General features: G+C 36.3%; 2 protein-coding genes across 2 annotated transcripts in view; one reads left to right on the plus strand and one right to left on the minus strand.

The window, feature by feature from the left end:
* Positions 1–23,764, minus strand: part of CFTR (CF transmembrane conductance regulator) — a 385,597-nt gene that overhangs the window by 265,368 nt on the left and 96,465 nt on the right. The gene's annotated exons all lie outside the window — the stretch shown is intronic.
* ASZ1 (ankyrin repeat, SAM and basic leucine zipper domain containing 1) overlaps positions 1–23,764 on the plus strand; it is a 62,488-nt gene that overhangs the window by 2,540 nt on the left and 36,184 nt on the right. Inside the window, exons 3-4 of the mRNA XM_081537880.1 lie at positions 8,734–8,856; positions 10,692–10,803. Coding sequence (XP_081394006.1) covers positions 8,734–8,856; positions 10,692–10,803 — 235 coding nt within the window. The remainder of the gene's footprint in view (positions 1–8,733; positions 8,857–10,691; positions 10,804–23,764) is intronic.

Below are 23,764 nucleotides of genomic sequence, written 5' to 3' on the forward strand. Positions count from 1 at the left end.
TATTAAGAATTTTTATACTAAAATGCCACATTTGCTTATCTTTATCTTCACATCTTTTCCTTTTTACTTTTGCTGTCACAGTTTGAGCAGTAATGTCAATAAGGAAAGAATAATGAGAAAACAACATGATCTTTTCTCTGATCTTATTCATATGCTTTCAGTTGCAGCAGTTTAAAGAGAAAAATTTGTCAGAGAAGACAAGTTGGGACAGCAGTATATTGTTTATAGAATACTCAGACAGTTTTTTGATGTTTTCTCCAAGGAATTATCATGTACCTTATATCAATTAAAGTTAGACAACTGGGAATTTGACAAATAATCTTTCAGCACCTTAGTGTTCCTACAGAAAAATATTGAGTCTTCACAGAAATAAAGTGAGTCCTCCCTAACAAGTTTGCTTTCCTTCAGTGATATAACCTTTGCAGATGAAAAACTTTATAGCCAGACTATAAAACCTGTCAAATATAAGGTATTAAGGGAAGGCTGTATTCAGTGGTTTTTCATATGCAAGTTTTCCTTCTTTGAAATAGAAAGATGTTCTGTTTTCTTCTTTTTCTAAAAATCAGCAGATATTTCTTAGGTTCAAGAGAGAGTTCACCATTTAAATATTGATCTCTTCATATAGCAAAGGCTTTATATAAATTTAATGGGTTATGGTCACTGCCTCATTATAACTTTGTCTTTGTGTCATATCTTCTATGCTCTTCCCCAGTCTTAGATCCAAACCTAGATTAGTTGACCAATTTTTTTTATGTGACTAAACCAATCAGTGTTATTGGGGAAAATTAGATGACTTCACGAATTTGTACCATTAATGATTGATTTGAGGGTTTTAAGGGCAGCTGGCTCGCTCTTACCCTTTCTTAACAGTTATCGTCTATCTCTTCCTATCTCACTCTGGATGGTGGCTATCTAAAACTTTATCCTACTTCTCAGGCCTGATATCTCATCTGTGCTGCTTCTTACTCTAGCTTATTGTTTCATTCATTTGTCCAAAGCAAACTTGATAGTTATTTTCTTTTTTTATGTCATTGTTTACTTTTAATGCCGGAACAGAATTCCTGATGCAGTTTTAATATTTCATTAAGGCATTAACTTTCATATTATGAGTTGTATCCAAGGTTTTAATGTGTTTTTTTAGTTCATTTATTTTTTAATTGAAGATAATTGCTTTATAGAATTTTGTTGTTTTTGTCAAACCTCAACATGAATCAGCCATAGGTATACATATATCCTCTCCCTTTTGAACCCCCCTACCATCTCTCCCCATCCCACCCTTCTATATTGATACAGAGCCCCTGTTTGAGTTTCCTGAGCCATACAGCAAATTCCCATTGGCTATCTATTTTACATATGGTAAGGTAAGTTTCCATGTTACTCTTTGCATACATCTCACCCTCTCCTCCCCTCTCCCTGTGCCCATAAGATCTATCCTCTATGTCTGTTTCTCCATTGGTGCCCTGTAAATAAATTCTTCAGTACCATTTTTCTAGATTCTGTATATATGTGTTAGAATACAATATTTATCTCTTTCTGACTTAATTCACTCTGTATAATAGGTTCTAGGTTCATCCATCTCATTAGAACTGACTCAAATGTGTTCCTTTTTATGGCTGAGTAATATTCCATTGTGTATATTATTACAACTTTTTTATCCATTCATCTGTCGATGGACAGCTAGGTTGCTTCCATTTCTAGGTATTGTAAATAGTGCTGCAATGAACAGTGGGATACATGTGTCTTTTTCAATTTTGGTTTCCTCGGAGTATATGCCTAGGAGTGGGATTGGTCAGTCATATGGTGGCTTTATTCCCGTTTTTTAAGGAATCTGCATACCGTCTTCTGTAGTGACTATATCACTTTACATTTCCACCAACAGTGCAAGAGCGTTCCCTTTTCTCCACACCCTCTCCAGAATTTATTGTTTGTAGACTTTTTGATGATGGCCATTCTAACTGGTGTGAGGTGGTATCTCATTGTAGTTTTGATTTGCATTTCTCTAATAATGAGAGATGTTAAGCATCTTTTCATGTGTTAGTTAGCCATCTGTATGTCTTCTTTGGAGAAATGTCTGTTCTTTTTCCCCACTTTTTGATTGGCTTGTTTGTTTCTCTGGCATTGACTTGTATGAGCTAATTGTATATTTTGGAAATGAATCCTTTGTCAATTGTTTCATTTGTTATTATTTTCTCCCATTCAAAGGGTTGTCTTTTTAATCAAGTCCCACTTGTTTACTTTTGTTTCTATTTCCATTACTCTAGGAGGTGGGTCATAGAGGATCTTTCTTTGATTTATGTCATCAAGTGTTCTGCCTGTGTTTTCCTCTAATAGTTTTATAGTTTCTGGTCTTACATTTAAATCTTTAATCCATTTTGAGTTTATCTTTGTGTATGGTGTTAGGAAGTGTTCAAATTTCATTCTTTTACATTTAGTTATCCCAGCACCATTTATTGAAGAGGCTGTCTTTGCCCCATTGTATATTTTTGCCTCCTTTGTCAAAAATAAGGTACCCATAGGTGCATGGGTTTATTTCTGGGCTTTCTATCTTGTTCCATTGGTTTATATTTCTTTTTTTGTGCCAGTACCATACTGTCTTGATGACTGTAGCTTTGTAGTATAATCTGATGTCAGGAAGGTTGATTCCTCCAGCTCCATTTTTCTTTCTCAAGACTGCTTTGGCTATTTGGGGTCTTTTGTGTTTCCATATGAATTGTGAAATTTTTTGTTCTAGTTCTGTGAAAAATGTCATTGGTAATTTGATAGGGATTGCACTAAATCTGTGGATTGTATTTGATAGTATAGTCATTTTCGTAATATTGATTCTTCCTACTCAGGAACATGGAATATCTCTCCATCTGTTTACGTCATCTTTGATTTTTTTTTTGGTAGCGTCTTATAATTTTCTGTGTACAGTTCTTTTGTCTCCTTAGGTAAGTTTATTCCTAAATATTTTATTCTGTCTGTTGCAATCGTGAGTGGGATTGATTCCTTAATTTCTCTGATTTTTCATTGTCAGTATATAGAAATACAAGTGATTTCTGTGTATTGATTTTGTATCCTGCAACTTTGCTAAATTCACTGATTAGCTCTAGTAATTTTCTCATATTATCTTTAGGGTTTTCTATGTACAGTATCATGTCATCTTCAAACAGTGAGAGCTTTACTTCTTCTTTTCTTATCTGGATTCCTTTTATTTCTTTTTCTTCTCTGATGGCTATAGCTAGGACTTCCAGAACTATGTTGAATGCTGCTGCTGCTGCTGCTAAGTCGCTTCAGTCATGTCCGACTCTGTGCGACCCCATAGACGGCAGCCCACCAAGCTCCCCTGTCCCTGGGATTCTCCAGGCAAGAACACTGGAGTGGGTTGCCATTTCCTTCTCCAGTGCATGAAAGGGAAAAGTGAAAGTGAAGTCGCTCAGTCGTGTCTGACTCTTCGCGACCCCATGGACTGTAGCCCTCCAGGCTCCTCTGTCCGTGGGATTCTCCAGGCAAGAGTACTGGAGTGGGTTGCCATCTCCTTCTCCAACTATGTTGAATAATAGTGGTGAAGGTGGATACCCTTGTCTTGTACCTGATCTTAGGGGGAGTGCTTTCAGTTTTTCACCATTGAGAATAATGTTTGCTGTAGGCTTATCATATATGGCCTTTACTATGTTGAGGTAGGTTCCTTCTATGCCCATTTTTTTAAGAGTTTTAATCATAAATGGGTGCTGAATTTTGTCAAAGGCTTTTTCTGCATCTATTGAGATTATTATATGGTTTTTATCTTTCAGTTTGTTAATATGGTGTATCACATTGATTTACATATATTGAAGAATCCTTGCATCCCTGGAATAAACCCAACTTGATCATGGTGTATGAGCTTTTTGATGTGTTGCTGAATTCTGTTTGCTAAAATTTTGTTGAGGAGTTTTGCGTCTGTTTTATTGGTGATATTGGCCTTTAGTTTTCTTTTTTTGTGTTGTCTTTGTCTGGTTTTGGTATCAGGGTGATGGTGGCCTCGTAGAATGAGTTTGGAAGTGTTCCTTCCTCTGCAATTTTTGAAAGAGTTTTAGAAGGATAGGCGTTAGCACTTCTCTAAGTGTTTGATAGAATTCTCTTGTGAAGCCATCTGGTCCTGGGTTTTTTATTTTTGGAAGATTCTTTATCACACTTCAATTTCAGTGCTTGTAATTGGGTTGTTCATAATTTCTATTTCTTCCTGGTTCAGTCTTGGGAGATTGAACTTTTCTAAGAATCTGTCCATTTCTTCCAGGTTATGCATTTTATTGCCTTATACTTGTTCATAATACTCTTTTATAATCCTTTGTACATCTGCATTGTCTGTTGTATCCTCTCCTTTTTCATTTCTAATTTTGTTGATTTGATTCTTCTCTCTGTTTTTCTTGATGAGTCTGGCTAAATGCTTGTCAATTTGGTTTATCTTCTCAAAGAACCAGCTTTTGATTTTATTAATCTTTACTATTATTTCTTTCATTTCTTTTTCATTTATTTCTGCTCAGATCTTTATGACTTATTTCTTTCTACTAATTTTGGGGTTTTTTTCTTCTTCTTTTTCCAGTTGTTTTAGGTGCAAAGTTAGGTTGTCTATTTGATGTTTTTTTTGTTTCTTGAGGTAGAACTGTATTACTATAAACTTCCTTCTTAGAACTGCTTTTGCTGCATCCCATAGGTTTTGAGTTGTTGTGTGTTCATTGTTATTTGTTTCTAGAAATTTTTTGATTTGCCTTTTGATTTCTTCTAGTAACCTGTTGGTTATTTAGAAATGTGTTGTTTAATCTCCATGTGTTTGTGTTTCTTACAGTTTTTTCCTTGTAATTGATATCTAGTCTCATAGCATTGTGGTTGGAGAAGATGCTTGATATGATTTCAATTTTCTTAAATTTACTGAGGTTTGATTTGTGACCCAAGATGTGGTCTATCCTGGAGAATGTTCCATGTACACTTGAGAAGAAGGTGTATTCTTCTGCTTTTGCATAGAATGTCCTGAGATATCAATGAGATCCAGCTCATCTAATGTATCATTTAAGACTTGTGTTTCCTTATTAATTTTCCGTTTTGATGATCTGTCCGTTGGTGTGAGTGGGGTGTTAAAGTCTCCTACTATTATTGTGTTACTGTCAGTTTCTCCTTTTATGTCTGTCAGTGTTTGTCTTATGTATTGAGGTGCTCCTATGTTGGGTGCATAGATATTTACAACTGTTATGTCCTCCTCTTGGATTGATCCCTTGATCATTATGCAATGTCCTTCCTTATGTCTTGTAACATTCATTTTAAGGTCTACTTTGTCTCATATGAGGATTGCTACTCCAGCTTTCTTTTGCTTCCCATTTGCATGGAATATATTTTTCTGTCCTCTCACTTTCAGTCTATATGTGTCTTGAGGTCTGAAGTGGGTTTCTTGAAGACAGCATATATATGGGTCTTGTTTTTGTATCCATTCAGCCAGTCTGTGTCTTTGGGTTGGAGCATTTAATCCATTTACACTTAAAGTAATTATTGATACATATATTCCTATTGCCATTTTCTTTAATTGTTTGGGGTTGATTTTGTAGATCTTTTTCCTCTCTTGTTTTTCTTGACTATGTAAGTCCCTTTAACATTTGTTGTAAAGCTGGTTTGGTGGTACTCAATTCTCTTAAGCTTTGCTTGTCTGAAAAGCTTTTTATTTCTCGATCAATTTTGAATGAGATCTTTGCTGGGTACAGTAATCTTGGTTGTAGATTTTTCTTTCTCAGTACTTTAAATATATCCTGACATTCTCTTCTGGCCTACAGAGTTTCTGCTGAAAAATCAGCTGTTAAACGTATGGGGTTTCCCTTGTATGTTACTTTTTGCTTTTCCCTTGCTGCTTTTAATATTCTTTCTTTGTGTTTAGTCTCTGTTAATTTAATTAGTATGTGTCTTGGCATGTTTCTCCTTCGGTTTATCCTGTATGGGACTCTGTGCCTCTTGAACTTAATTATTTCCTTTTCCATGTTGGGGAAATTTTCACCTATAATCTCTTCAAAAATTTTCTCATACCCTTTCTTTTTCTCTTCTTCTTCTGGGACCCCCATAATTCAGATGTTGGTGTGTTTGATATTGTCCCATAGGTCTCTGAGCCTATCCTCACTTCTTTTCATTGTTTTTACTTTATTCTGCTCTTCAGAAGTTATTTCCACCATTTTATCTTCCAGCTCACTGATTCGTTCTTCTACTTCAGGTATTCTGCTATTCATTCCTTCTAGAGTATTTTTAATTTCAGTAATTGTGTTGTTTGTCTTTGTATGTTTATTCTTTAATTCTTCTAGGTCTTTGTTAATTGATTCTTGCAGTTTCTCCATTGTGTTTTCAAGGTTTTTGATCATCTTTACTATCATTATTCTGAATTCTTTTTCAGGTAGTTTGCCTATTTCCTCTTCATTTATTTGGATTTATGTGTTTCTGGTTTGTTCCTTATTTGTATAGTATTTCTCTGTCTTTTCATTTTTTTTTTTAACTTAGTTGTGTTTGAGGTCTCCTTTTCCCAGGCTTCAAGGCTGAATTCTTTCTTCCTTTTGGTTTCTGCCCTCCTAAGCCATGAAATTAAAAGATGCTTACTCCTTGGAAGGAAAGTTATGACCAACCTAGATAGTATATTAAAAAGCAGAGACATTACTTTGCCAACAAAGGTCCGTCTAGTAAAGGCTATGGTTTTTCCAGTGGTCATGTATGGATGTGAGAGTTGGACAGTGAAGAAAGCTGAGCGCCGCAGAATTGATGCTTTTGAACTGTGGTGTTGGAGAAGACTCTTGAGAGTCCCTTGGACTGCAAGGAGATCCAACCAGTCCATCCTAAAGGAGATCAATCCTGGGTGTTCATTGGAAGGACTGATGTTGAAGCTGAAACTCGAATACTTTGGCCACTTGATGCAAAGAGCTGACTCATTGGAAAAGACCCTGATGCTGGGGAAGATTGAGGGCAGGAGGAGAAGGGGACGACAGAGGATGAGATGGCTGGATGGCATCATTGACTCGATGGACATGGGTTTGGGTAAACTCCGGGAATTGGTGATGGACAGGGAGGCCTGGCGTGCTGCAGTTCATGGAGTCACAAAGTCAGACACAACTGAGCGACTGAACTGAACTGAACTGAAGGTCGGTCCAGTGGTTTGTGTAAGCTTGTATAGGGTGAGATTTGTGCTGAGTTTTGTTTGTTTGTTTGTTAGTTTTTCCTCTGATGGCCATGGCTGAGTTAGGTGGTAATCCTGTTTGCTGATGACTAGGTTTGTATTTTTGTTTTGTTTGTTGTTTGGATGAGGTGTCCTACACAGGGTGGTTGGGTGATGCCAGCTGTTGTATTCAAATGGTTTCCTTTTGTGTGAGTTCTAACTATTTGATACTCCATAGAGTTAGTTCTCTGGTAGTCAAGGGTCTTGGAGTCAGTGCTCGTTAGTTCTCTGGTAGTCAAGGGTCTTGGAGTCAGTGCTCGTTAGTTCTCTGGTAGTCAAGGGTCTTGGAGTCAGTGCTCCTACTCCAAAGGCTCAGGGCTTGATCTCTGAAAAGTTCTGCTCCATGGTTTAAATTCTGTTCTTGGGCCTTCTCAGGAGTCTTTCCACCTCTTAGCTCTGCTTCTCTCTGTGTTGTTTCCACTTATGATAGGTTCTCCAGTTAGATGGACAGAAGGCTTCTGACAGCACTAGACTCATGTTCCATCCTCTCAGCAATTCCAGCTGAAAAAACATACCCCTTCCTCAAAAGTGTTAAGCAAATAATCTAATAATTATTTTCTATTTGTTCTTTTCTAACACTCCTCTTCCTCAAAGTAATTTTACATTCCAGTAACCCTGCCTTTGAATTATCCTTTTGTATTCCTTCTCTTTCTCAACTGCCCTTGCTCTGACTTTTGCTTGGACTTCTAGCCTCATTACCAGGTCTCTCTGCCTCCTATCCCACTCTCAGCAGTGGTACCTAAATTGTCTTTTTATAATACAATTGTAATAAGGTAAATCTCTGGATTACAAAGTACAGTCTACATTTCTTAACAGAGCTTTCATAATCAAACCCTAACCTACCTTTATAGCCTCATGTTTGGCCAGTAACCCATGGTTAAGTTTTGCATTTGGAAGGAAGTTAGGAGAGTTTTAATAAGGAATATATTTTATATTTGCCACCATAGAGATGTGTGATAATATTCTAACTAAAAAGACATTTGACATCTGTGAAACTTCCCAACTGCCCTAAAAAGGAAAAGGTAGCATGTAAAAACCTGTCCTAATATAGATAACATATAATATGAAAAAAAGCTTCCCTGGTAGCTCAGTGGTAAAGAATTCACCCACTAATGCAGGAGATGTGGGAGAAGTGGGTTCAATCTCTGGGTCAGGAAGATCCCCTGCAGAAGAAGATGGGAACCCACTCCATATTCTTGCCTGGAAACCCCATGGACAGAGGAGCCTGGCAGGCTACAGTCTGTGGGGTTGCAACGAGTCAGAAACCACTGAGCAGCTGAACAAATATATTTGACAGATCCAATCTCTTGAAATATAGTGACATGGAAGTGAACTATAGTGAAAGTGAAGTTAGCTATTTTAGTATAGTTCACATATAATTATTTTCTATTTTTCTTAAGCCATTATTACCAAGAAATTCCCTTCCATTGTGAAGTACATGGTGTATGTCACTGTGTGCAGTACTTTTAACATATTAATGTGACATGGATTTGTTTTTTTTGGTGAAGGAGGCTTTTAAAAGCTTGTTTTTGTATTAACAGGCATCAGTGTAGATACCAGCTTTCAGTATGGGTGGACTTCCCTTATGTATGCTGCCAGTGTTTCCAATGTAGAGCTGGTTCGGGTCCTTCTGGACAGAGGTGCTAATGCAAGCTTTGATAAGGGTAAGATGTTTTAAATATTTAAAATATGTGAACATTTACTTTGTATACTTCTCTGTTTAGAAACCAAATTATATTCTCTTTGGGGTAGTGATATATACTTTTTCCATGCTCTATTTTCATATATTCACTTCAAAATAAAAACCTGGCTCTTAAAAAATCATAATAAGGGTAAAATGTTTGAGATAACTGATTATTTTTACTGTGATTTTCTTGATCCCCAAGCAACTATTATGCAAAGTGAAAAAAACTTAAAGGAGTTTTTAAAAAATATCTTCCTGTTAGTTACATAAACAGAAAACCAAATTAGAAACCATAAATATTTTGAAAAGCCTTCTTTCCAAAGAGGTAGACTCCATTTATATTACCATTATAACTGATTGTGTTACTAATATGTACCTTTAAAATCTGTGCTAGAGAGTTTTGGTTATTTTTACGGCAAAACACAGTGAAAGAAAACATTGAAAAACTGATCACTTAGTGGAAAATTGCTTGAAAATCAGTCTTTTGAATTTACAACTCAATTCTGAATTATATCACTTAAAAATTGTTTCAAATATAATTATTAAATCCATTTCTTTATTTGTTATTAAATAATTTCTACTCATTATTGCTTTGAATAAGAGTGTATGTGCAAATCCTATTTAATTATTATATTGAATAACTTTTTACATGTTTACAATAGATTTACTTTTTAATTCAGATATAGTTTTCATGTGAGAATTTTCATATTAACTTGGTACTGCATTTGATATTTATAAGATCATTTCTATTGTTTTCTCATTTCTATATTTTATATAATTTCATGTCTTAGCAATAGTTTTATGTTTAATCTGTTGCTGTGGTAGGTTTTTCTTTTTATTATGTCATTTAAAATATCACTTAATGAAAGCTGTACTTAAATTTTTGAAAGTGTAAAATGTTCTGCCCAAAAAATTGATCAGTAGTCTTCTTTCTTTGCTTTTTGTAAACAGAGAATACCTTACAGTTATAAAACATATTTTGCCCAGAATGTCCACATAAATTATTTTATGTATCTCACAGGCCCACTCAGGTAGAGGGCAGACATTAGTTTCTCAACTGTAAGTTAAATCTACTAAGAGACTAAGATATCACTGGAGTCATAGTTTATCAGTGACAGAACTGGAACCAGAATCTAGACTTCTATGTTTGGTCAGTAATGAACCACAAATATAAACCATGGCTGGCATGACTTAGTTTAAGTTCCCCAGTTCTTACTTGAGAATTATTTTTTGTCTTTTAATTAACCCTGATCTCCACTGATGCCATAGGAGCCAAGGGAAGAAGAGTTTTAGGAAATGGGATGAGCTGAGATAGATCAAGTAGGCAAGGACCAAAAAGAAACAAATAGGTGTAGCAGTTAGGACATCTTCAGTAGGAGGGTTTGGGCGTAAGCCAGATCTCAGTGAGTTGTTAAATGAGTGAGAAGCGAAGAAGTGAAATCAGAGAATATCAATCATTGTTTTTTATCCATGTGTTCAAGGCAAATTTTAATCAACCAAAAACTGTTTAGTTCCAGGAGGTAAATCTGCACAGAGCCCATGCTCTGAACCACTTACCTATCCTCTTGAAGAAATGAGAATAGGGAAAGGAAATTAGTAAATGAATTGTAGATATACTTTGAAAATTGTTCATCCCTCATCTCATTTTTAGGTGAAGGAATACAAAATTACCTGTTAAGAACAAGAGATTTGGGAATAAGTTACAGAAGTTTAAGTATGCAATAAATATTTAGAATGTTCTGAATGATAAAAGAAATCAGCTAGTTACAATTTCTGATGTGTGTGGGGTTTTCCTCACTTTTCCTTTCATTATAGATAAGCAAACTGTTTTGATTACTGCATGTTCTGCTCGTGGCTCAGAGGAAAAGATCTTGAAGTGTATAGAGCTACTACTTTCAAGAAATGCTGATCCAAATGTCGCTTGTAGGTAAGAATCTTACTGTTTGTTCAAAAATGATGAAGATGTACTTTTCTTTCAGTCTTTTCTTTGTTAAACATTTGACAGCATGATTTTTTAAAAATCATAACCAATGTGTTTACTTGGCCATATAACTGATGAATGAAAATAGGTCATAAGGTCATGATTCCAATTGTATAAGTGTATCAAAGGACAGATATATCATCAAAAGTAGTCTTTCATATTTTAATTTTAGAAGAATGTCCTAAGAAGTTGATGTGAGAGGAAGAAAGACAATTATTAACTGTATCACTTTCCTTTGAATTACACCCTCAAAAGAATATGATAATAGAGCTATAATGGTAAAGCCTCTTAGCATTCTCTCTATAAACACTTAACAACAGAAGTCTCTTTCGGTGTGTAAAGTAACATGGAAGCCCTTCTGTATTCTGTGGATATAATGAAAATGACAGAGTCTTGGTCTGTATATAATATGAAAAAAAGAAAAAGAGAATTTTACCTGTATTACAGACAGGAAGATAATTCTAGATCTTAAAATGGAAGTGATTCACTAGTCAAATCTACTACTTGGTTCTATTTGCACTAAAGGTGAAGAGAAGAATAAAAATTAAGAGGAAGCTACTGAGTTCCCTTTGTTGTTCAGTCACTCAGTCCTGTTGGTTTGCAACCCAATGAATTGCAGCATGCAAGGCTTCCCTGTCTTTCACCATCTCCTGGAGTTTGCTCAAACTCATATCCATTGAGCCAGTGATGCCATCCAAGCATCTTATCCTCTGTTGCCCCCTTCTCCTCCTGCCTTCAATCATTCCCAGTATCAGAGTCAGCTCTGCGCATCAGGTGGCCAAAGTATTGGAGCTTCAGCTTCAGCCTTAGTCCTTCCAATGAATGGTCAGGGTTGGTTTTCTTTAGGATTGACTGGTTTGATCTCCTTGCAGTTCAAGGGACTCTCAAGAGTCTTCCCCAGCACCACAGTTCGAAGGCATCAGTTCTTCGGTGCTCAGCCTTCTTTATTGTCCGGCTCTCACATCCATACATGACTACTAGGAAAACCATAGCTTTGACTATACAGACCTTTGTCAGGAAGTAATGTCTCTGCTTCTTAATATACTGTCTAGGTTGGTCATTGCTTTTCTTCCAAGGAGCAAGCAAGTTTTTAATTTCATGACTAGTCACCGTTAACAGTGGTTTTGGAACCCAAGAAAATAAAGTCAGCCACTGTTTTCATTATTTCCCTATCTATTTGCCATGAAGTGATGGGACCGGATGCCATGATCTTAGTTTTCTGAATGTTGAGTTTTAAGCCAACTTTTTCACTCTCCTCTTTCATTTTCATCAAGAGGCTCTTTAGTTCTTCTTCACTTTCTGCCATAAGGGTGGTGTCATCTGCATATCTGAGGTTATTGATATTTCTCCTGGCAATCTTGAGTCCAGCTTGTGCTTCCTCCAGCCCAGTGTTTCTCATGATGTTCTCTGCATATAAGTTAAATAAGCAGGGTGACAATATACAGCCTTGACGTACTCCTTTTCCTATTTGGAACCAGTCTGTTGTTCCATGTACAGTTCTAACTGTTGCTTCCTAACCTGCATACCGGTTTCTAAAGAAGCAGGTCAGGTGGTCTGGTATTCCCATCTCTTTCAGAATTTTCCACAGTTTAGTGTGATCTACACAGTCAAAGGCTTTGGCATAGTCAACAAAACAGAAGTAGATATTTTTTTGGAACTCTCTTGCTTTTTCGATGATCCAACAGATGTAGGCAATTTGATCTCTGGTTCCTCTGGCTTTTCTAAATCCAGCTTGAACATCTGGAAGTTCACAGTTCACGTACTGTTGAAGCCTGGCTTGGAGAATTTTGAGCATTACTTTGCTAGTGTGTGAGATGAGTGCCATTGTGCGATAGTTTGAGCATTCTTTGGCATTTCCTTTCTTTGGGATTGGAATGAAAACTGACTCTTTCCAGTCCTGTGGCCATTGATGAGTTTTCCAAATTTGCTGGCATATCGAGTGCAGCACTTTCACAGCATCACCTTTGAGGATTTGAAATAGCTCAACTGGAATTCCATCACCTCCACTAGCTTTGTTCGTAGTGATGCTTCCTAAGGCCCACTTGACTTAGCATTCCAGGATGTCTGGTCTAGGTGAGTGATCACACCATCATGACTATCTGAGTTGTGAAGATCTTTTTTGTATAGTTCTTCTGTGTATTCTTGCCACCTCTTCTTAATATCTTCTGTTTCTGTTAGGTCCATACCATTTCTGTCCTTTATTGAGTCCATCTTTGCATGAAATGTTCCCTTGGTATCTCTAATTTTCTTGAAGAGATCTCTAGTCTTTCCCATTCTATTGTTTTCCTCTATTTCTTTGCATTGATCACTGAGGAAGGCTTTCTTATCTCTCCTTGCTATTCTTTGGAACTCTGCATTCAGATGGGAATATCTTTCCTTTTCTCCTTTGCTTTTCACTTCTCTTCTTTTCACAGCTATTTGTAAGGCCTCCTCAGACAGCCATTTTGCTTTTTTGCATTTCTTTTTCTTGGGAATGGCCTTGATTCCTGTCTCCTGTACAGTGTCATGAACCTCTGTCCATAGTTCTTCAGGCACTCTGTCTATCAGATCTAATCCCTTGAATCTATTTCTCACTTCCACTGTATAATTGTAAGGGATTTGATTTAGGTCATACCTGAATGGTCTAGTGGTTTTCCCCACTTTCTTCAATTTAAGTCTGAATTTGGCAATAAGCAGTTCATGATCTGAGCCACAGTCTGCTCCTGGTCTTGTTTTTGCTGACTGTATAGAGCTTCTCCATCTTTGACTGCAAAGAATATAATCAGTCTGATTTCGATGTTGACCATCTGGTGATGTTCATGTGTAGAGTCCTCTCTTGTGTTGTTGGAAGAGGGTGTTTGCTATGACCAGTGGCAAATGCCCTCAAGGCAGAAGCTAACTGTGAATTCTGAGTTTATTTACCTCTTTATGTTTTTGCCATATAGATTTTGGTTCAGTAGGTCTTTGATATCATATTTGCTCTTCAGTCTTTAAGAAATTAAAAAAAAAATCATCTAGCTATTTTTAAAGCCCTCACAGTTTTGATCCAAATTTAGTTTGCAATTACTAGAAGCAGAAATCAGCATCTTCTAGATTTTTTAATTGTTTTTTTTTTATGTATGTTGCTTTAGCAAATCTTATTGAAAATAGTATTGATTTATTATTTAATAATCAGCCAGGTGAGAGTACGTATAGGTCTACCTTAATCTTTTATTAGTTTTTCTTAGTTTTAAAAATTCATTTTGTTTTCTATTCCTATAGGTCTAATGGAAAAAAACCCTGACAACTTGAAAGCCATTTTTAAATTAATACAAATTATGCTTTCTATTTCTCTTGGATCTTGCCACACAATGCTTAGTATACTGTGTCTAGCAAATATGGTAATTTAATACTGATTTATTTATTTGGGGTTTTAGAATTTGTTTCTGGGTTAGGCTTTTTTATTTTTTTTTTAAGTGAAACATTTATTCATTGTTTCCTGTGTAGCATGCACTGTGTTACTTGCTCTTAAATTTGTTGTCTAATGTAATCCTTACTGCTCAGTGGTAGATGGTATCCATTATTTTTATAGAACAGAAAGTTGGCAATCAAATTTTTGAGCCTTTGAATGTAGCAGAGGTTTGGTAAGGAAATTTATAAGTTTGATGTGAATAGAATCCACCATTGGAATGTATTTATATTGCCCATCTTGTCTAGGTTGAGGATTTTTTTTAGCACAACCAGTTTAAACAACATGTCTTTTCTAATTGTTGCAAATACATCTTAAATTGACTTGTATTTTGGGATATTTTTTCCTCTTTCCCTAAATTATTGTAGGTACTTGAATAGTTTTACTTGACAAGTGCACAGATTGCAAAGGAAAATATATGAACAGAAAATATTACCACTTTAATTCAGCAGCATAATCGCTTTTAGCTCTGAAAACAAGGTGGCCTGCAAGTAAATTAATTCAAACTTGGCAGCTGTGCTATAGTATGGACTTTATTACTCCTTATTTTTTTATATCTATAACGCAGTAACAGATGATATAAATTATCAAAGTCTTAAAGGTCTGTATTGGACACATAATGAAATTTTAAACACTCTTCAGTCTAGCCTTAAATTTGCAATTGATATTTTTATTGTTTGAGTAATAATAAGCCTTAAAAATGCATATAATTAACATTTCTGGTTTTAGAAATTGTATTTCCCTCCTAGTTTGCTAAAACATTTTCTTATATTAGTAAAAAATAAAGAAGATATATTTTTTTTACATTCAGAAGGCAACTTTTCTGGCAGAGGAGTTTGTTATATTCACAGTGCTAGTCATGAGATAAGGGTTTTGTAAAATGATGTGGCACTTTCATTTCAATAGATGTTTTATTACCATTGATAAGACTGCACATATGAACCAATGTCCAAGGTTTTGACGTAATCATTTGTGTGATTGTTAACTTGTTGAATGTTATTGCTGGTAGAGAAAATACTCTGGGAAAAATGTTGCTTTCTTTATCACAATATAAATTTGGTTGTAAATGTCACTGGAGCAGTTTGGTAGATTGAGGTATAATTTTAGATTACAGTATTAACTTGTTTTCTAGTTGTAAGTAATGATGTGACATATTTTTGCTCTGAAAGCATAGACTAGTCACAAAAATATTTTCAGAAAAGAAAATTTAAATACCTTATTTAGAAAACATTACCAAAAATTGTTATTTTGTGATTTTTTTCTTTTTTTATAGATTGCCTGTTAACATCCTGTGCTTATTTTTTTATTTACCTGTCCTGTCTTTATCTGCATTTAGGGCCTGATTTGTGTTATCAATTTCACCTGCACACAATGACAAGTATCTTAGTGTTCCTTGCATATATAAGGGGTAGGATTGATATTACTATTCATATATGTGGAAACCTGCTTGGTCCTTTTGAAAGCACAGAATGGAGAGGATAGAGGTGAGGAAAGCTAGCTAATGAAAGCCCTTGACATTCATCTCTCAAGACACATGCACAGAAACCAAGATTAAAAAAAAAAAAACTAGGACAGAAACCTTTCAAATTCTGACTTGACTTTGTGTTATATATGTCTAGCATGGATGGTAAATTGTGTGCTGGCTGCTAAACTCCCACCTGGAAGAGACCCATGTCATTTCTTCTATTTAATTATGGTCACATAACTCAGCAGTGGCCACAGGACTGGAAAAGGTCAGTTTTTATTCCAATCCCAAAGAAAGGAAATGCGAAAGAATGCTCAAACTACCACGCAATGGCACTCATCTCACATGCTAGTAAAGTAATGCTCAAATTCTCCAAGCCAGGCTTCAGCAATACTTGAACCGTGAACTTCCAGATGTTCAAGCTGGTTTTAGAAAAGGCAGAAAAACCAGAAATTAAATTGCCAACATCCACTGGATCATCAAAAAAGCAAGAGAGTTCCAGAAAAACATCTATTTCTTCTTTATTGACTATGCCAAAGCCTTTGACTGTGTGGATCACAATAAACTGTGGAAAATTCTGAAAGAGATGGGAATACCAGACCACCTGACCTGCCTCTTGAGAAACCTGTATGCAGGTCAGGAAGCAACAGTTAGAACTGTACATGGAACAACAGACTGGTTCCAAATAGGAAAAGGAGTACGTCAAGGCTGTATATTGTCACCCTGTTTATTTAACTTATATGCAGAGAACATCATGAGAAACACTGGGCTGGAGGAAGCACAAGCTGGACTCAAGATTGCTGGGAGAAATATCAGTAACCTCAGATAAGCAGATGACACCACCCTTATGGCAGAAAGTGAAGAGGAACTAAAAAGCCTCTTGATGAAAGTCAAAGAGGAGAGTGAAAAAGTTGGCTTAAAACTCAACATTCAGAAAACTAAGATCATGGCATCTGGTCCCATCACTTCATGGAAAATAGATGGGGAAACAGTGGAAACAGTGTCAGACTTTATTTTTGGGGACTCCAGAATCACTGCTGATGGTGATTGCAGCCATGAAATTAAAAGACGCTTACTCCTTGGGAGGAAATTTATGACCAACCTAGACAGCATATTAAAAAGCAGAGACATTACTTTACCAACAAAGGTCCATCTAGTTAAGGCTATGGTTTTCCTAGTAGTCATGTATGGATGTGAGAGTTGGACTGTGAAGAAAGCTGAGCGCCGAAGAATTGACGCTTTTGAACTATGGTGTTGGAGAAGACTCTTGAGAGTCCCTTGGACTTCAAGGAGATCCAACCATTCCATCCTAAAGGAGGTCAGTCCTGGGTGTTCATTGGAAAGACTGATGTTGAAGCTGAAACTCCAATACTTTGACCACCTCATGGGAAGAGTTGACTCACTGGAAAAGACCCTGATGCTGGGAAGGATTGGGGGCAGGAGGAGAAGGAGAAGACAGAAGATGAGATGGCTGGATGGCATCACTGACTCAATGGACATGAGTTTGGTTAAACTCCAGGAGTTGGTGGTGGACAGGGAGGCCTGGTGTGCTGCGATTCATGGGGTCGCAAAGAGTCAGACACAACTGAGCGGCTGAGCTGAAATGACTGAGTCATATCTAATTTTAAGGGAGTGAGGAAGTTCAGTCTTACTGTGTTCACAAAAGAAGAATCAGCAGTATTGGGTGGGCAGTCCTGATGACTTACCATGTTATTCTAAATGTATTTTCTTCATGGCTATAGTAATTGTATTTCCTGTTTACTGTATGGTTAAAGCAATAGTTAATTCTGAATATTGAACATAAATTTAAACCAAGAAAAATAGATATTTATCTCAGACTTTACCATTCACTTTTATATATAATTTATTCTTTCTTTATAATGTTTCTTAGATTTATTTCAGTTTTGATACTTATCATCCCACTTTAGGAGCAACTTTGTTGTTGTTTAGTCACTAAGTTATGTCTAGCTCTTGTGAGATCACATGGACTATTGCCTGCCAGGCTCCTCTGTCCAAGGGATTTTCCAGGCAAGCATACTGGAGTGGGTTGCCATTTCCTTCTCGAGGGGATCTTCCCAGCCCAGAGACCAAACCTGTGTCTCCTGCATTGGCAGGCAGATTCTTTACCACTGAGCTACCTGGGAAGCCCAGGGGCAGCTTAAATAGCCTCCTAATTGATATTTCTCACTGCACTATTTCTGTGCTTTAGTCAGTCCTATATGCTATTACCTGTGGAACACACTTCCTTTTGTCTGTTAGGTGAAATTCTAAACTCTCAATAGTTTGATCTCCCTAATGTCTAACTTTTATTTCATTTATAGAATTTCAGTGATATTCTTCAGATACATAATCATTTCTGTCTCTATGTTTTTCCTTCTGTTATTCTTCAATTTGGAATATGCTCTCCTCCCCTCATGGTCCATTCACATTTTGCCATCAAGGGCCAGATTAATAGTTTGTCAACTTCCCTATTTTATTACAGCCCACAAGAGTGCTTTTTGTTCATAGGCTATGATTTTGGGTAGGTGGTTATCTTGTTTAGCACATTTTTATACACGTCATGTGTTGTTCTCTTCATTCTTGCATCATTTAATATATGAAAGTCTTCATTTTACTGTAAGCTGCTTCACTACTATGGTATTTTTTATTTCCTTCATAATTCTTTCATGTTATATTTATCAAGTTTTTTATTGAATTAGTGTATTTGCTATAGAATGGTCATTTATATATTTATAAAACTTAACTAAAACATATCATTTGTGAAGTAATTAATATATTAATCCATTTACACTACAGAAAGTTTGAAGCATGACTTAGAGCCTGAAAATCTTGGTCCAAATACTACCTCAATAACTTGTCCAAGCTAATAAGACTATTAAGTCATTTGGAAATCTTTGAGGCTCAGTTTCCTCTGTCATTGAGATGATATCTAGCTAATTAGCAAGATGACTATGAGAATTAAAACAAGATAATGAATATGAAAGGACTTAATTCACATGCTGCTGTTTGATAGTTCTGATGCTTACAAAATATTTAGTCACTAAGTCGTGTTCAACTCTTCTGTGACCCCGTGGACTATAGCCCACCAGGCTCCTCTGTCCATGGGATTTCCCAGGCAAGAATACTGGAGTGGGTTGCCATTTCCTTCTCCAGGGTATCTTCTCCACCCAGGGATCAAACCCGTGTCTCCTGCATTGCAGGAGGATTCTTTACTGCTTAGTCATCCAGGAAGCCCCTTACCAAAAGTTACATTTACCTAAATTGGGAATATTTCCTGTGTTGTGTTATAAGGACCATGATTTCTCAGATGTTTGTTTTGATTGATTTTAAAACAAATAAGTATAGGTACTATTTTTCTTTAAACATTTATTATTTTAATAAAATATACATACGCATGTGTTCTATCTGTTATGATAAAACATTAAAATGATTATTTCGATGTGAAAAAAAAAATCTGGAGTCTTATTGAGGTAAAGAAAGAGAAGTTGCTCAGTCATGTCTGACTCTTTGCGACCTGATGGACTGATTGAACCCAGATCTCCCGCATTGCAGGCAGACACTTTACCATCTGAGCCACCAGAGAAGCTCAGGGAAGACAATAAATGAGAGTGGTGGATGTGGAAAGAATAAATATAAACTGCCTTTCTGGTAGCTAACCGAGAGAGAGAGAAGATACAGGATACTGTCTAAATGGGATGTCAAGTATAGTACTGATTTTAACAGTTAGTCTTTTAACTCTGTTCTGTTAAAAAAATGAATTACATTAATCTGGAGTTTGCCTCACATGCCTCAAAAAGATTACCCAAGTAGTGAATATAATTATTTCAGATGCTTTGTAATTAGAAATTCTAATCCATCTTCTTTAGCAGTCTCTTTTTAAACCTTGGTAATGATTGTACTTATGTCACCAGATATATTTTCACAGAAATTAATTTGAAATAAAAACCAACCATATTTCATATTTTATAACAGTTTTTTCCACATATTAGCATTTCTGAAATTTGTATGCATCCTAATGTTGATGATGTCTTAGATCTAATGAAATATAGTAACTTGTTACTTACCTATTTTAGTAGGCTTATCTTAGTTTGAACTTTTGTAATCAGGAATATCCAGTGATATTAGAAGTCCTGGGAAAAGTAAATGGTGTAAAAATAACATTTAAACTTTACTCTCATATTTCATAGTTTTCAAAAGTAAAATTTTTTATTTAAATATTTAAATATTTCAGCATTTTCTCACCAAAATAGGTTAATTTTATATGTTAATGGTCTGTGCTAAAGAATGTTAGAAGGATGATTGCTGATGCAAGTGAAGCATAAGATATAAAGAATTAATATATTTTCCATTATACTACCTTGTACACATATATAGATAACATATTCATTAATGGGAAGAACGGTGCTACAATTTTGTTTTTGTGTGGAAAGTCTTCCCACATTCCAGTGTTATAGCAGTAAGTCCACGAATACACAGAAGTAAATCCATTTGTGCCAGGAAAGCTTAATATCTGCTCTTCATGTGTCTCTGTGGAACTGTGCAATTATTAGGACCTTTATTTAGTCAAGAATTTACTGGATCTTAATCTTTGAAGATATTCGTTTTTAATATCCATTAGTACTTATTAAAGCTAATAGAAGACATTAAAAATTAAGAAAAATCATATAAAACTTCTATATATCAAAACTATAATTCATATAGTCTCTGAAAAGCCATGTTTTGCCCAGTGATTCTAATTTTGCTTTAAGTATGTTTTAAATAAAATAATATAGATTGATTAAATCTCAGTTTGTTTCCAAGGCAAGGCATTCAGCATCACAGTAATCCAAATCTGTCCTCTAACCACTGATGCCAAAAAAGCTCAAATTGCCCAGTTTTGTGATGACTTACAACACCTTCTAGAACTAGCACCAAAAAAAGATGTCCTTTACATCATAGGGGATTGTAATGAAAAAATAGGAAGTCAACAGAGTAACAGGCAAGTTTGTCCTTGGAGTGCAAAATGAAGCAGGGAAAAAGCTAACAGAATTTTGTCAAGAGAACACACTGGTCTCAGCAAACACCCTTTTCCACCCAAGAGATGACTCTACACATGGACATCACCAGATGGTCAATACTGAAATCAGATTGATTATGTTATTTGTAGCTGAAGATGGAGAAGCTCTATTCAGACAGCAAAAACAAGACCTGGAGCTGACTGTGACTCAGATCATTGCAAAATTTAGGCTTAAATTGAAGAAAACAGGGAAAACCACTAGATCATTCAGGTATGGCCTAAATCAAATCTCTTATGATTATAGTGGTGGTGACAAATAGATTCAAGGAATTAGATCTGGTAGACAGTGCCTGAAGACCTATGGACAGGGGTTCATAACACTGTACAGGAGGCAGTGACCAGAACTCTACAAAAGAAAAAGAAATGCAAGAAGGCAAAGTGGTTGTCTGAGGAGGCCTTCCAAATAGCTGAGAAAAGAAGTGAAAGGCAAAGAAGAAAAGGAAAGATATACCCATCTGAATGCAGAGTTCCAGAGAATAGCAAGGAAAGATAAACCCTTTTAAGTGAATAATGCAAAGAAATAGAGGAAAACAATAGAATGGGAAAGACTAGAGATCTCTTCAAAAAAATTAGAGATACCAAGGGAACATTTCATGTAAAGATGGGCACGATAAAGGACAGAAACAATAAGGACGAAACAGAAGCAGAAGATACTAAGAAGAGGTGGCAAGAATACACAGAAGAACTATACAAGAAAGATCTTCATGACCCAGATAACCGTGATGGTGTGGTCACTCACCTAGAACCAGACATCGTGGAGTTCAAAGTCAAGTGGGCCTTAGGAAGCATTACTACAAAGAAAGCTAGCACCGGGATGACCCGGAGGGATGGGATGGGGAGGGAGGTGGAAGAGGGGTTCTGGAAGGGGAACACATATACACCCATGGTGGATTCATGGCAATGTATGGCAAAACAAATACAATATTGTAAAGTTAAAAAATAGAAAATAAACTAATTAAAAAAGTATATGCAAAAAAAAAAAGCTAGTGGAGGTGATGGAATTCCAGCTGAGCTATTTCAAATCCTAGAAGATGATGCTGTTAAAGTGCTATATTTAATATGTCAGCAAATTTGGAAAACTCAGCAGTAGCCACAAGACTGGAAAAGGTCAGTTTCCATTCCAGTCCCAAAGAAGGGCAATGCCAAAGAATTTCTTGTTCAAACTACCCTACAACTGAGCTCATTTCACGTTAGCAATGCTATGCTCAGGATCCTTCAAGCCAGGCTTCAGTAGTATGTGAACCGAGAACTTCCACATGTACAAGCTGGGTTTTGAAAAGACAGAGGAACCAGAAATCAAATTGCCAATATTCTTTGGATCATGAAGAAAGCAAAGGAGTTCCAGAAAATATCTACTCTGCTTCATTAACACTAAAGCTTGTGACTCTATGGATCACAAAAGACTGTGGAAAGTTCTTAGAGAGATGAGAATAACAGACCATTTTACCTGTCTCCTGAGAAACCTGTGTGGGTCAAGAAGCAACAGTCAGAACAGACATGGGACAGCTGACATCAAATTTTGGAAAGGAGTACGACAAGGCTGTATATTGTCACCCTGCTTATTTACCTTCTGTGCAGAGTACCTCATGCAAAATGCCAGGCTGGATGAAACACAACCTGGAATCGAGATTGCTGAGAGAAATATCAACCTCAGATATGCAGATTATACTACTGTCATGGTAGAAAGTGAAGAGGAACGAATGACCCTCTTTATGAGGGTGAAAGAGGAGAGTGAAAAAACTGGCTTGAAACTTAGTATTTAAAAAGCTAAGATCATGGTATCTGGTCTCATCACTTTATGGCAAATAGAAGAGGAAGAAGTGGAAGTAGTGACAAATTTTATTTTCTTGGGCTCCAAAGTCACTGCAGGCAGTGACTGAAGCCAGGAAAATAAAAGAAGCTTGCTCCTTGGAAAGAAAGCTATGACAAAGTAGACAGAATATTAGAAAGCAGTGACATCATTTTGCTGACAGATGTCTGTGTAGTCAAAGCTATGGTTTTTTCAGTAGTCACGTCTGGATATAAGAACTGGACCATAAAGAAGGTGGAGTGCTGAAGAATTGATGCTTTCAAATTGTGGTGCTAGAGTGAGAGTTCATTGGAAGCAAGGAGATCAAACCAGTCAATCCGAAAGGAAATAATCCCTGAATATTTGTTGGAAGGACTTGCTCAAACTGAAGCTCCAATACTTTGGCCACCTGATGCAAAGAACCAACTCACAGGAAAAGACCCTGACGCTGGGTAAGACTGAAGGCAAAAGGAGAAGGGGATGGCAGAGGACCAAATAGTTAGATAGCATCACCAACTCAACGGACATGAATTTGAGCAAACTGTGGGAGTTGGTGGAGGACAGAGGAGCCTGGTATACTGCTGTCCATGGTGTTTCAAAGAGTTGGACATGACCTAGTGACTGAAAACAACAACAAAGGCCCCTTTGTATCCTCCTCAGTCATACTCACTTTTCCTTCTTTCTTCCCCAGAGGCAACCCATCTTATAATTTATGTGCATATTTCCTGCCCATGTTAAATTATATATATATAAATATAAAATTAGCCACATGTATATACATATAATCATCCATCCATCCATCCATCCATCTGTACACATCATATAGTAAAATCTGGCATAATTTTATTTCCATTTTTTAATTGAGATCTGATTTACAAAGTGAAATACATAAATCTTAAGTGTAAATTTGAATTATGATGAATGTATATACCAGTGTAGCTCACACTCCTTTCAAGTGGAGAATATTTTTCCGTTACCCTAGGAAGTTCCTTTAAGTGCTTTCTGAGACAATCTCCTGAACCCCAGAGGCACCCACTCTTGTTTTTTCTTCTCTACACTGGTTTAGTGTTTTTGGTTTGTACCTCATACATTATACGGAGAAGGCAATGGCACCCCGCTCCAGTACTCTTGCCTGGAAAATCCCATGAATGGAGGAGCCTGGTAGTCTGC

The sequence above is a fragment of the Giraffa tippelskirchi genome, chromosome 10 (genome assembly GCF_054371585.1).
Source record: "Giraffa tippelskirchi isolate mGirTip1 chromosome 10, T2T-mGirTip1v1.2.pri, whole genome shotgun sequence".
In the NCBI taxonomy this organism is placed as follows: domain Eukaryota; kingdom Metazoa; phylum Chordata; class Mammalia; order Artiodactyla; family Giraffidae; genus Giraffa; species Giraffa tippelskirchi.